We start from the raw sequence: 13,199 nt of genomic DNA, 5'->3' as shown, positions 1-13,199 counted from the left end.
ATCCATTTACTCACATAGCTATCGTAAAGGGAGGGTATTATTATCACTTTATTTAACTTGCCAGAACCAGACAGTTGGGATTCAAGAACAGTTTGTGCCCTTAACAGCCTCCCACTCAGCCCAGTGCTTGCTGGCAGTCGATTCGGACTAGCAAAGGCACCTTTCTGTCCTTCAAAGCATTTGAGGCCTCCTATTGAGAATCTGAAAATCTGTACAATTGAGATCATCCTAAAACAAAGTGATATTTGCAACACTCGAAAATGGGAGTCAGGAAAAAAAATAAGCAGAGATAAATATTAGGAATTGGTTTTTGTAGTTATGGTGGACTGATAAGTGGTGCCTTATAGAGTTCCCCCAATACTTTCCTATGAAATTTTTCCAATATAGCAGAAAATGGAAGGGACTGTACAGTGAGAACCCATGAGGCTGCCACCCGTATCCTGTAACTAGCATTTCGCCATATTCACTTTATCACACCTCTGTCCACCCACCCATCCCTTTATCCACCCGCCAACCACTTGACTTCTGAATGCATTTCAAGTTATGAACTGTTTTTGTTTCAACGTTTTGTCGCTATTGTTATGCAAGTAATACCATAGTTAAAATCAAACTAGAGTCCAGCCAAAATTAAAAATAAAAATCACCTGTAATCACACAACCGGAAGTGACCTCTGGGGATAGCTTATAAATAGGGAGTTACATCTATTGTTATAATTATACACATATTTACAAGCATGACCAAAATGAGGGAACATGGCTTGCAACATGCTTCCTTTCATCTGACAGCACACCTTTTATCTTCATAACTGTGTATCTGCACCATGCCTTTTAATGAACACATATTTTAACAGAGGAGGTTGCTGTAATTCATTAGCATCGAGGTATGATCATGGCTGGGACCTGCCAGGGGCTCTCTCTGAGTCACATCCCTCTTGGCCATGCACTGACATAGGCTGCAGGGTGCCATTTCCTGTGGGAGGCTTGGAAGGCAAAGCCAGCTCCAAGCATGGTGTCTGTGAAGGAAGGAGGCTGCAGGCAGGACCCTGGGCCCCACTGCCTCTCTTTCTGGGAGGTTGCAACAGTACAGCAGATGGGGGGTTCCAGGTAAGCTATGGATGGGCAGGGAGAGGCCTCGCCACCCTCTTTTTCCCCAGTGCACCTGGCTGGGAACACTGGGACTTGGGAGTGAAGTGCCACCTAGAGCACAGGTGAACCCAGCACCCCAGCAGAGCACCCTGGGACCCAAGAATCCAGCAGCAGCTGCGTGGGGAGGGCTTGCTGGACTCTGTCCTTGCAGACTCGGGGTTTGGGCCACCGTCCAGAAAGGCTTCCACCACAACACCTTCCTATAGAAGGAAGTGTGTGTGGACACCCAGGCCCCTCCTGGGTTCTGAGCCAAACCCGACATCAACACCCACAGGCTCTCCTTGCAATGAACCCAGAGCCCGGCCCAGGTTCTGGCTCTGCCTCCCGCTCACCAGCCACCCAGGAGAGCCTGTTTCCCAAGCCAGTCCTCTGCCCCTGATTTAGATCCTTGTCTTCTGGTCGATCCCGATGCCAAATTTGGACTTGGGAACGTGGAAGGAGGGGAGTGAAATAAGGACACAGAGGAAGTTCAAGGGAGGGTGACAATTGTAGAAAAATGCACTATCTGAGGCATTAAAAATTATTTGTTCATCTGAAATTCAAATTTAACTGGGAGTCCTCTATTTGATCTGACAAACCACATTCAAGGACACCTGAAACCTAAGAAAAATAGCAAAAAATCCAACCATTCATTTCTATCTTATAAAGTTAAAATAAGCCTCTTTCTCTCCCACCAAAAACACTGAGGCGCTTACTGTCTGTGATTTTGTCGGCCCTTTGGAGGCTCCAAGCTCGCCAGTGGTGCGGATGCTCCTTAGGCCGGCCGCTCCGACTGAGGGACGCATGGGTCTGCCACACAGGAGGGGAGCGACTGTTTCACTTCCTGCTGCACCGTGGTCGGTGTAAATCCTCTTTCTCCTGTGTTTCAGCTACATTTAGTTCACTGGAATGCTGTGAAATACCCAAACTACAAAGAAGCTGTAATGGGAGAGAACGGCTTGGCTGTGATAGGCGTATTTTTAAAGGTAATCTCTCGCTAGGGCGTAGCTCTCCTAGTGAAGAAACTGGTGCGCAGTGCCGAAGAGCGGCTTTTTAAACGTGCCTATGCCGTGAGGTGTGCTCGGCGCCCGTCCTCTTGCCTTTTCCAACGAGCGTTTTGTGTGTTTGTGCTGTGCAGCTGGGAGCCCCTCACGAGGCACTGCAGAAGTTGGTCGAAGTCTTGCCGGAAATAAAACATAAGGTAAGCTACGTATATCAGAGTCAGTGTAATTGGAAAAGCAAAACTGTTTAGAATATTGACTCACTGGCAAGAGGAAAATAACCAGTTTGGCGGAAAGAGTGTTGCAGAGAGGATTGATTGGAGTCCCGCTCTGGAAATGGGACGCACTGGGGCTAACTCCAGTTGTGCCACAGTGTCCCTGCTCTTCCCGGGGCCCCTCCCTTCTCAGTGTAACTGGGGTGCTGGACTCGATTTGAGTTTCCAAAAATCCAGTCATTTAGGCAGCATCTTGAAGATCTCTGCCACGTTCCCCTGCACTGGTCCTATCCCAGGCAATGGCACCCAGTAATGACAACGTTTGCTTTAAAACCGATTGAAATAGATACTTAACTATTAACATTTAAGAGTGCCTACCCAAGTGCCACCTGGTACACTCCTGGTGGGGGGCACTTAGGGCCACCCCACTGCTGAGAGCACAGAGACCGCACAGGGAGGGGGTATCCTGCAGACCCAGCCCTCTTTCATGGCAAAGTGGAGCTTGGCCCAGCTCCCCTTGGACACCTTGTTGCATTAAACACAACTCAGAAAGATGTCAAGGACAACAATGTAGCTTTTCTCCAACATCAGCTAAGAAAGGACTTTGATGGAGAAGTGGAAATTCCAAATAAGTACAGTTTATTTGTTTGGAACCAAACAAAAGCGCTCTGAGACACAAGGAGTCACCCTGGTCCTTGAATGTGTGGATGGTTGGGGCTCCCACCTGTCTTAACAATGGTGAGCTGGGCTCCACAGGAAAACTGGGGGTCAGCCCTTCCTTGGTTGGCCCACAGGGGTCCTTTGATCTGTGTGGTGCATTCCCCTTGATGTTGACCTCTGGGTGGGCCTCTTGGGACCAAGACCAGATCACCCTTCCCACACCCCATTGCCACGTCTGCCAGCTCAGGAACTCCGCAAGGTCAAGGTGCTTGGAGTATCCTCTTCCCTGCTGGTCTTCGGCCAGAGCAAACCTGGGATGTTTTCCCCACCAGCATCCACCTCCTACAAGGCGTTGTCTCTGCCTCCTGGTGGGAAAGAATGGAGCTGGCTGTGAGGCCCTGTTTACTCAGAGGGGTGTTTTCCTTCTAAGGAAGGCTCTGGAGCATACTCCCTTCCCCCCTCCCGCCAACACACACACACACACACACACACACACACACACACACACACAAAGGCTAACTAAGGGTCACCTGGCCCAACCTCATGGGAGAAATGGTGTCAGTGCAGTGACAGAAGACGCTGCCTGGGCTCTGTTCTGGTCTCAGTGATCATCTCTGGGCCTCCATTTCCTCACCTGAAAAATAAGAGTTAGAATCTTAAGAGGTAGAAAGCCCAGCCCTGGCAAGCAGAAGCCTGTGCTCCATAGGTTGGGAAGCGTAATCCATGCAAGTCCTTTGTCACCTGTGCTCCGTGCTGGGTTCTGGGTTGGTTTTTAAAATTTTGCAGCATTATGAGTCACCTCTGTCGTGTACATTCTATCACTTTTGACAAATTTGTAGAGTCATGGGTGCCTCACCCAGGACCACACAGAACAGTGCTCCACCCCTCACATTCCATCGTATGGCCCCACCCCTCCCCCTGCCAAGCCTTGGTGACTGCTGATTTGTTCCAAACCTTATGGTTTCACCTTTTCTCCCATTTTTATTCTCCCACATTGTACTGAGTGGAGCTTTCTTTGTAAGCCACCATCCTTCTTTTTGAAGTGGGATGTGCATTTTAGAAAAGAGAACAGTGAAGACTTCCAGAATGGGCACCCATCCACCAGGAGCTAGACTGTCTCTCTCTGTGATAGTACAAACCACACCATGTTCCCAGCTAACACTTCAGCCAGCGGGGCTGACAGACATGTAGAGGAGGGGCCCTGACTTGCTTTGGGGGCCCTGCGGGGAAACAGCCTTCCGTACCACAGGCTGTACTGAATGCTAATGTGCTTTAGGGACAGGACACAGAGCTCCTGGGGACATCACTAGAAATACATAGATGTCCTCTCAAAATTTTAATTGGCAAGAAACTGGCAGTGAGCAGAGTGCTGGTACCATCCGCTGCTGTTCCCTGCAGCCCCAGAGAGAGAGGAGCCAGTCCCAGCTTTCTAAAAAATTATATTTTATTGCTTATGCTATTACAGTTGTCCCAATTTTTCCCCCTTAGTCTCCCTCCACCTAGCCCTCCCCACTCCCTCAGACAATCCTCACACCATTGACCATGTTCATGGATCATGTGTGTAAGTTCTTCGGCTACTCCATTTCCTGTACTGTACTTTACATCCCCGTGGCTGTTCTGTAACTACCTGTTGGTGCTTCTTAATCCCCTAACCTCTTCACCTATTCCCCTACACCCCCCTCCCATCTGGCAACCATCAAAACCAACCATCTCTGTATCTATAATTCTGTTTCTGCTCTGCTTGTTTGTTTATTTTGTTTTTTTAGATTCCATTGTTGATATATATGTATTTATTGCCATTTTATTGTTCATATTTCTTCTTCTTCCTTTTCTAGAAGAGCTTTTAACATTTTGTATAATACTGATTTGGTGATGATGAACTCCTTTATATTTTTCTTACCTGGGAAACTCTTTATCTGTCCTTCCTTTCTAGGTGATAGCTTTGCTAGGTAGAGTAATCTTGGTTGTGGGCCCTTGCTTTTCATCACTTTGAATAGGACCACTCTTGTAGGTAACAAAGTGCTTTTCTCTTTGTATTTAACCTTTGGCATTTTAATTATGATGTGTCTTGGTGTGGACCTCTGTGGGTTTATCTTATTTGGGACTCTCTGTGCTTCCTGGATTCGTATGTCTATTTCCTTCACCAATTTAGGGAAGTTTTCTGTCATTATTTTTTCAAGCAGGTTTCCAATTTCTTGCTCTTTTTCTTCTCCTTCTGGCTTTGAGACGAACAGACTTCCCATAGTATCTGGGTTCTGCCACAGTCTTAACTATGGATTGGTAGACTCACTTATATTTATCTTGCTTTCTTCATCAATATCATAAAAATACTTCTTGAAAGGCAGTTCTGAAAAATTCAAGCTAATAGCTCAGAAGATGTTTGGCAGCCTAGGGGAGGGGAAGGGGGTATATTTGTGACCACACACCCACTGGTACTTTTTGCATCTTGTCCCATGTGCATATGTGACCTGTTTCCTTTGAGAATTAAGTAGACCAAGCGATGGAATAACCTTTGGCCATAAAAAGGAATAAAAACCAACACACACTACACTGTGGATGAACCTTGACAGTACTAAGCTGAGTGGGAGAAGCCAGTCACAAAAGTCCACATATTATATGGTTCTACTTATAGGAAATGTCCAGAATAGGCAAACCCATGAGGACAGAAAGCATACTGGAGGGGGCTATTGCAGGGTGGGGCAGGGGTGGAGAGGTTAGGAGTGGTGATAGCCAAACAGCATTTACTGGGCTTCTTTCTTTTCTGGAGTTCTTTTTGGAGGTGATGAAAATGTTCTAAAATTGACGGTGGTGATGACTGCACTTATCTATCTGTGAATACACTAAAAGCCATAGAATTGTATGCTTTAAAGGAGTGAATTCCATGCTATGTGAATGGCATTGCAATAATGCTGTTTAGAAGACATTCCAAGATGATTAATTACAAAGTGGAACTACACCTGGCACACTGAGTGTGAAATAATTTATTTTCTCCTTGTCAGCAGCTTAGCTAACGTCTCCCATTTCTGACTGATGAAAGCCAGACATGCATATGCGAGCGAGGTTGTCTGGGCCTCTTGACTTTCCGCTTGAAGGCTGGGTGGAAGAATTCAGTGCCCAGGGAGGCCTCCCTCCTTGGAGGAGAGGATGTCTGCTTCGTTCTTGAATATCCTCCCCCAGTGCCCCGCCCGGGTTGGATCTGGAGTTGGGGCTGGTTCTGCTTGTTGCTTGCAGGCCTGTCCCTACATCAGCCTTGCAGTCTCAATTTACAGAGGGGTGGAAGCCCCTGGGCCTGTCAGTCTGAGGGACCCTGAAGGATCACTTCCTGTCTGAGCAAAAGGCTGCTCGGGTGCCTTTGGCTTCCACGAGGGCAGACAGTGGCCCAGAGACCCCCACTTCCTCTTCATACCCCTGGCGCTGTGCTGGGCAGCGTCAGGAGAGCAGCCCCTCACTCCTGCCTGTGCTGGTGGGTTTCCTCAGCTGTCCCAGCCCCAAGGAGAAGGCTCCCCCAGCCCCATCTCTTTTTATTACTTCTGTGGCTCATGTACTCATTCCAGCCTCTTTGCTGCTGCTGGAGCCCCTCAGCGCCTCGGCACTGGCTACGTCCACCCTGGAACCTGCGTGGCCTCTTCTGTCACCTCCTCCATGTCTTTGCTCAGATGCCACCTTTCCAGTGAGGCCTCCAGGACCACCCCTCTTAAAACTCCCCCCCACCCCCACCCCCACACACTGACCTACTTTATTTTCCTCCATCACGCTTATCACTCTGTAAACTGCTAGATATGTACTTATTATGTGGAGTGCTGTTGCTTTCCTCCAATAAAAGGTGAATTCCATGTGGGGAGGTGGTATTGTAGCCCAGCACCTAAGATAGGGTCGGGCTTCCCGTGGGTGCCAAACACATAGCTGTGAGTGAATGAATGAATCAGTGGTGGCATCCTGTTGGCATCCCTTGAAACTCAAAGAGACAGGGTTCTCCGTACCCTTTTATAAAGCACAGAAAGCAAGCAAACACAACTCCTGACATTATGAACACAGGCCTCCCAAGCAGGACATGCTGCGGGAGTCCCCGTGGGCACAGCACAGAAATCCAGGCATGCAGTAGTCAAGCACAGCTGTCCAGGCCCATCAATCCCACCTGTTCCCTGTGAGAAGGAAAATTCTGGCATGAGAGTCAGGGGATAGGCTCAGCACAGGGCATCCCCCTGATGTATGTCATTACCAGGGCTCTTATGTCAGGGACAGTTGCTTTAAGAGAAGTTCAGCTGTCTTAAAAGGGCAGACACTGTGGAAAACAGTCTGACAGTTCCTCATAAAACAAAACAGAATTCCCATAGGATCTAGCATGTCCACTTCTGGGTATACATGCAAAATAATTGAAAGCCAGGTCTTAAAGAGATATTGGTATATTCATGTTCATGGCAGCATTACTCACAACAGCCAAGGGAGGAAAGCCACCCAAAGGTCCATCGACACATGAGTGGATAAACACAATGTGGTATATTAGTCAGCCTTAAAAAGGGAGGAAATTATGATACATGCTACAGTGGGGATGAGCCTTGAGGATATTATGCTAAGTGACCTAAGCCAGTCACAAAAGGAAAATACTGCATGATTCCACTCATACAAAGTTCATAGAGGAATCAGAACCATAGAGACAGAAAGTAGGATGGTGGGCCCTGGCCGGGTGGCTCAAATGGTCAGAGCGTCATCCCATACACTAAAAAGATTGTGGGTTCCATCTCTGGTCAGGGCGCATCCCCAGTTGGGATGCATACAGGAGGCAAACGATCGATGTCTCTCCCTCTCTCTCTCTTTCTCTCCCTCTCTCCTTTCTTCTCTCTCTAAAATCCATAAACATATCCTCAGGTGAGGATTTTTTAGAAAGTAGAAAGAAAGAAGGATGCTGGGTTCCAGGGACTGGGGAGTCAGTGTTCAATGGTGAAAGTTCCAGTCTCGGAAGACGAGAAAGTCCTGCAGATGGACGGTGGTGATGGCGGCACAACAGTGGGAATGGATTAATGCCACGGAACTTAAAAATGGCTAAAACAGCAAGCTTATGTTATACATGTTATTTTACCATGGTTTTTTAAAGTGTAATATTTAACAGCCTAGGTATATGAAAACAAATAACTTTGAAAGAAAAACAGAAGCAAGTATTGGGTGGGAATTTGTGTTCTGCTACACAGGTCATATGTTCTTGTTACTATTTCCAAATGTGACAGTCATGGTCTCACAGCCTTTATCTCAGGGAACACACTTCCCTCCTAGCGACGTGGTAGCCAAATCTCCGAGATAAAGATGGAGCGCCATTCCCTTCCTTCCGGAGCCTCTGCATCTTGGCCCGCGCGCTGACACAGCCTGTGGTCTCTGTCTCGCAGGGTGCCCAGGCAGCTGTGGGCCCCTTCGAGCCCTCCCGTCTGCTGCCCGCCTGCCAGGATTACTGGACCTACCCGGGCTCCCTCACCACTCCTCCACTAACTGAGTCGGTCACCTGGATCATCCTTAAGGAGCCCATTGAAGTGGCTGCGAACCAGGTGAGCTGTGCCCACAGCCCGTGCAGTGGAACTGTGTTGAAGAAATATCTGGGCAGTGTCACTTAGATATTGTAAGTGAGCATCACGGGTTTTATTCTTTGGTGCGTTTGCATGTTCCTGAACAAGAAGAATTTTCCAACTGAAATGCAACCTTGTTGAGATTGAACAGAGGTTCCTGAAATCACAATTCTTCTCACCTTGAGATATTAGTGTGTGAGAGATAGAGAGAGAGGGGAGGGGGGAAGAGCAAGGAGGAGGGAACTGATATGGGGGAAACAGTTATATTTTAGCACTACTATCTTTAGTGGTTTAGAGTATCTCTAATGACTAATGGTTGAACTTGGTCAGTGCTTCCTCTTCAGTCTATGTCAGAATGAAGTCACTTAAAAAGATCGGAAGTGACTTTATAATTGGGACATGGGTCCTTGCTCATAATGGGCCCTCAATAGGTATTTGTTGGTGAATTAATTAACCAATAAAGGGATATCATAGATGGATGTTAGAAAGCCAGTGAAGAAGTATGAGGGAGAAGAGAACATTTTAGTTTGTTCTACTTCTTTGGATGATAGCACAATAAGGAATTGGGATTGCAGAGGACTTTCTCACATGCTGTATTCAGAAGTTACAGAACTATATATACCAAGAAAAAATTCCGGAAGGATTGTGTTAGTCAGCTATTGCCACAATAATGCTACATAACAAACCACCCCAAAACTCAATAGCTTACAACAAGCATTTGTTTTTTCTGCTTGTGGGTCTATGGGTTGGCCGGGGAGGCTCTATTTTAGATTGTGGATGGCTGGGCTTCACTGAAGGTGTTTGGTGGTTGGGTCAGGCCCAGGGTCTATCTTGCTCCTAGGAACAGTGACCACCAAGGGCCAGTTCTCATGGTAAGTGACAAAGATGCAAAAAAAAATAAGCCAAAGCACACATGCTCACTTAAGGCTTCTGCTTGCATCACACTCATTCCCATCCAGTTGGCCAAAGCAAGTCACAATGGCAAGGTCAAAGTCAGTGGGGCAGAAAGGAGCTGAGTGAATGCTTGCTGAACAACACCCTAAGTCATCACATAGGAACACACCAGAAAGTCCCTACTTGTCCCAGGGTCATAGATCTGCAGTGGTTTTTACTTTCTTCCTTTTTCTTATCTAAATATTCTTTTTTTTAAATAAGTAGATATTATATATATATTTTAAGAAGTTGTAGGATCTTTTTCCTGTGGAAATCTCAAGAATCGGGAGAACGTCCCTCTGTCGAGGGCAGTTCAGATTTAGGGATGACAGCTACATAGCAAGGGTGGTGTCACTGTCCCACCCCAGCCAAGGGCAGACACTTCTGATCAACCCCAGCAGTATTTATCACCTCTGCTTCAGCTATACTCTTTCTGAGGGCTCTAGATGTGCTCTTAGAGGCTCTTCCAGCCTCAGGAGCCTGTGGAAATATTTTTTTATTTGAAAGTCTTGGAATGATGCCTTTTGCTTTGAGAGGCTGAACTTTGAGATGTGCATTGCAGGTCACCCATCCTACCCCTAAACCGGAACTGTTGCAGACATCGGGAAGGTCTTGGTGGAAGAATTGCCCTAGACCTTTCTGTCACTCAACAAACAAGTTATAAGCACCCATTCTGTGTTAGGCTTGTAACAGGAGAGGGTGGGAGAGGGGTAGGAAGAAAGAGGGTGATGCAAAAGCGATGATGTCAGTCTCTGCAAACTGCTGTCTGGTGGGAAGTAGAAGCATAGAAGATAGTTTTAAGGCAGGGTGGTGAGGGAATATTATACAAAAAAAAATAAACAGAGCAGAAGCCCCTTACCCTGACCAGGGGAACTAGGGAGTGTTGTATGCACCCCCTGGACAGTGGGAAGGTGATCGCCAAATGGAGGAGAGGAGAAAGGCTGCATTTCTGAGAGTCAAAACCATGTGCAAAGCAAGAGCACTGAGCTTGAGTACCTGGGGGATTGTGTGCACCACACCCTACACAACTCTAGAGGGCGCTTCAGCAGATCCAACTTGCTCAATAAGTGCTCACTGTGTGAATAAAATGGCGCTTCTGTATTAGCTAAACATGTATTATTCTCACAGAGCTCATAAGCATATTCTGAGAACAAATGAGATGATACATAAAAAATAATCTTTGTCCCTTGAGTGAAAAGTGAATCAAATGTTACTTTAGCATTTATATTGTATGTATTAGTTTTCAATTGCTGTGTGACAAGTAGCTCCAAAACTTAGTGGCTTAAGAAAATTATAGGTCCTTATTATCTCTCAAAGTTGCTGTGGGTCAGAATTTGGGGAGGTTCTGGCCTAGAATCTCTCATGGAGTTGCAGTAAGATGTCAGGTACGATTGTAGTTTTCTGAAAGTTTACCTGGGGCTGGAGGATTTATTCCCAAAGTGGCTCACACAAGTAGCCTGCAAGTTGGTGCTGGCTGTCAGCTCGTTTCCTCTCCACATGGCCTCTCCCTGAGGCTGAGTGTCCTCACAACATGGTGGCTGGCTTCCCGAGAGCAAGTGATCCAAGAGACCAGGGTGGAAGCTACAGCAGCCTTTCCTGACATTGCTCAGGAGTCACCTCTGCCATATTGCATTGGCCACACAGAGGATCCCCAATTCAAAGTGGGAGGGAACTACACAAGGCACAGGGGACACCTGGTTTACTCTGTCCCTGCACCCAGATTACTCTGGTAGCTCTCTATTCCAGCTGGCCGCGTTTCGCACGCTCCGGTTTACTGCACTTGGTGAAGAAGAGAAAATGATGGCGAACAATTACCGACCACTTCAACCCCTGATGAATCGAAAGGTCCGTTCATCCTTCCAGGCCACTGAAGAGGGCACCAGATTCTAAATTTATAACGTCCAAGTCAATGGGCAGAATTGAATTTAAAAAGAGGAAGTAGTGTTTTTCAAGTTTCACAGTCTGATCATATGTAACCTCTGAAATTAAAAAGAGGGACAGAGCCCTGGCTGGTGTGGCTCAGTGGATTGAGTTCTGGCCTGTGAACCAAAAAGTTGCTGGTTCGATTCCCAGTCAGAGCACATGCCTGGGTTGCGGGCCAGGTCCCCAGTTGGGGGTGCACAAGAGGCAACCACACATCGGTGTTTCTCTCCCTCTCTTTCTCTCTCCCTTCCCCTCTCTCTAAAAATACATAAATAAAATCTTAAAAAGGAATCACTTCAAAGAAACTTAAGTATGATAGGGAATGGATATGGGACACAAAACATCTCATGGGACTTACTGCAATGCATGACAGCTTCAGGGGGCTGAGGTTGTCTACCCAGTCTTCTCTCAGTTCCACGCTTTCCTCTCTCCAGGTAGGTGCCCTCTGTTTCTCCACATGCATGGCCACCCCATAGTTCCCAGACAAGAGAGTCTGGACTAATATCCTTTCACCCAATTCCAAATAACTGGCTGTATCAGTGTCCTGGGGCTGCTGTTACAAATGACCCCAAACTGAGAAGTTAAACAACAGAAATGTGTTTTCCCACAGTTCCGAGACTGGAAGTCTGAGATCGAGGTGGCAATACTGCCAGGTTCTGACGGGGCCTCTCACTTTGGCTCCCAGTGGCCCCTTCCCCCTGTGTCCTCACATGGCTTTCCTCGGCACCTGCACAAAGAGAGTGAACTCTCGCTCTTCCTCTCCTTATAAAGCCACCAATCCTATCGAATTATGACCTCACCCTTATGATCTCATTCAACCTTAATTACCTTCTAAAAGTCTCATTTCCAAATACAAACATATTGGAAGTTAAGTCTTCAACATATGAATTGGGGCTGGGGAAACAATTTAGCCCATAGCAATCACTGACTATGGGCTTAAAACAACAGAAATGAGTTGCCTCACAGTTCTGGTGATTAGAAGTTCAAATTTAAGGTGTCAGCAGGGCTGGTTCCTTCTGGAAGCTTTGAGGAACAATCCATTTCCTTGCCTTTTCCAGCTTCTAGAAGTGCCTGCATTCCTTGGCTTGTGGCCCCCACCTGCATCTTCAAAGCCAAAGACTTCTCTAAAGTGGTTGATCAGGACGAGCCACCAGTTTATGGTGGTCATGGTTTCTCCTTATTTTTGTTTTTGTTTTTAATTGTGGTGAAATAGCCCTGGCTGGTGTGGCTCAGTGGATTGATCGCCAGCCTGGGAACCGAAGGGTTGCTGGTTTGGTTCCCAGCCAGGGCGTATGTCTGGGTTGCAGGCCAGGTCCTTACTTGGGGGGGCCTGTGAGAGGCAGCCAATCAATGTTTCTCTCATATGACAATGTTTCCCTCTCTCTTTCTCCCTCCCTCCCTTATAAATAAATAATATCTTTAAAAAAAATTGTGGTGAAATACACATAACATAAAATTATCATCTTTACCACTTTAAGTGTATAGTTGAATATATTCACAATGTTGTGTAATTATCACTGCCTTCCATCACCATAGCTCTCTTCACCTCTAAAACTGGAACTCTGTACCATTAAACAAAAACTCTCCATTCTCCCCTCCCCCCATCCCTTTGCACCCACCATTCTACTTCCTGTCTCTATGATTTTCAGTGCTCTAGGAATCAATGTGAATGGAATAATGCAGTGTTTGTCCTTTTGTGACTGCCTTATTTCACTCAGCAAGATTCATCCATGTTGTAGTGTGTCAGAATGTCCTTCCTTTTCCTTTTTAAGACTGAATAACATCCTAAT

General features: G+C 46.7%; 1 protein-coding gene across 2 annotated transcripts in view; it reads left to right on the top strand.

Annotated features, from left to right (window-relative positions):
* The window catches only part of CA5A (carbonic anhydrase 5A), a 35,711-nt gene extending 22,844 nt beyond the window's left edge, over positions 1-12,867 (top strand). The window contains exons 4-8 of one of the 2 annotated variants that reach the window (XM_090259340.1): positions 2,016-2,111; positions 2,264-2,326; positions 8,380-8,535; positions 11,233-11,331; positions 12,468-12,867. In XM_090259340.1, coding sequence (XP_090115466.1) covers positions 2,016-2,111; positions 2,264-2,326; positions 8,380-8,535; positions 11,233-11,331; positions 12,468-12,608 — 555 coding nt within the window. In that variant the 3' untranslated portion in view covers positions 12,609-12,867. Of the gene's footprint in view, positions 1-2,015; positions 2,112-2,263; positions 2,327-8,379; positions 8,536-11,232; positions 11,490-12,467 lie in introns of those variants that run through there. The other variant, XM_090259341.1, reaches the window with a different exon arrangement.
* The last annotated feature ends 332 nt before the right edge of the window (positions 12,868-13,199 follow it).

The sequence above is a fragment of the Furipterus horrens genome, unplaced genomic scaffold, assembly GCF_987537825.1.
Source record: "Furipterus horrens unplaced genomic scaffold, mFurHor1.1.pri manual_scaffold_13, whole genome shotgun sequence".
In the NCBI taxonomy this organism is placed as follows: Eukaryota; Metazoa; Chordata; class Mammalia; order Chiroptera; family Furipteridae; genus Furipterus; species Furipterus horrens.
Note: the sequence above shows the minus strand (reverse complement) of the source record. Positions and strands in the feature narration are given on the sequence as shown.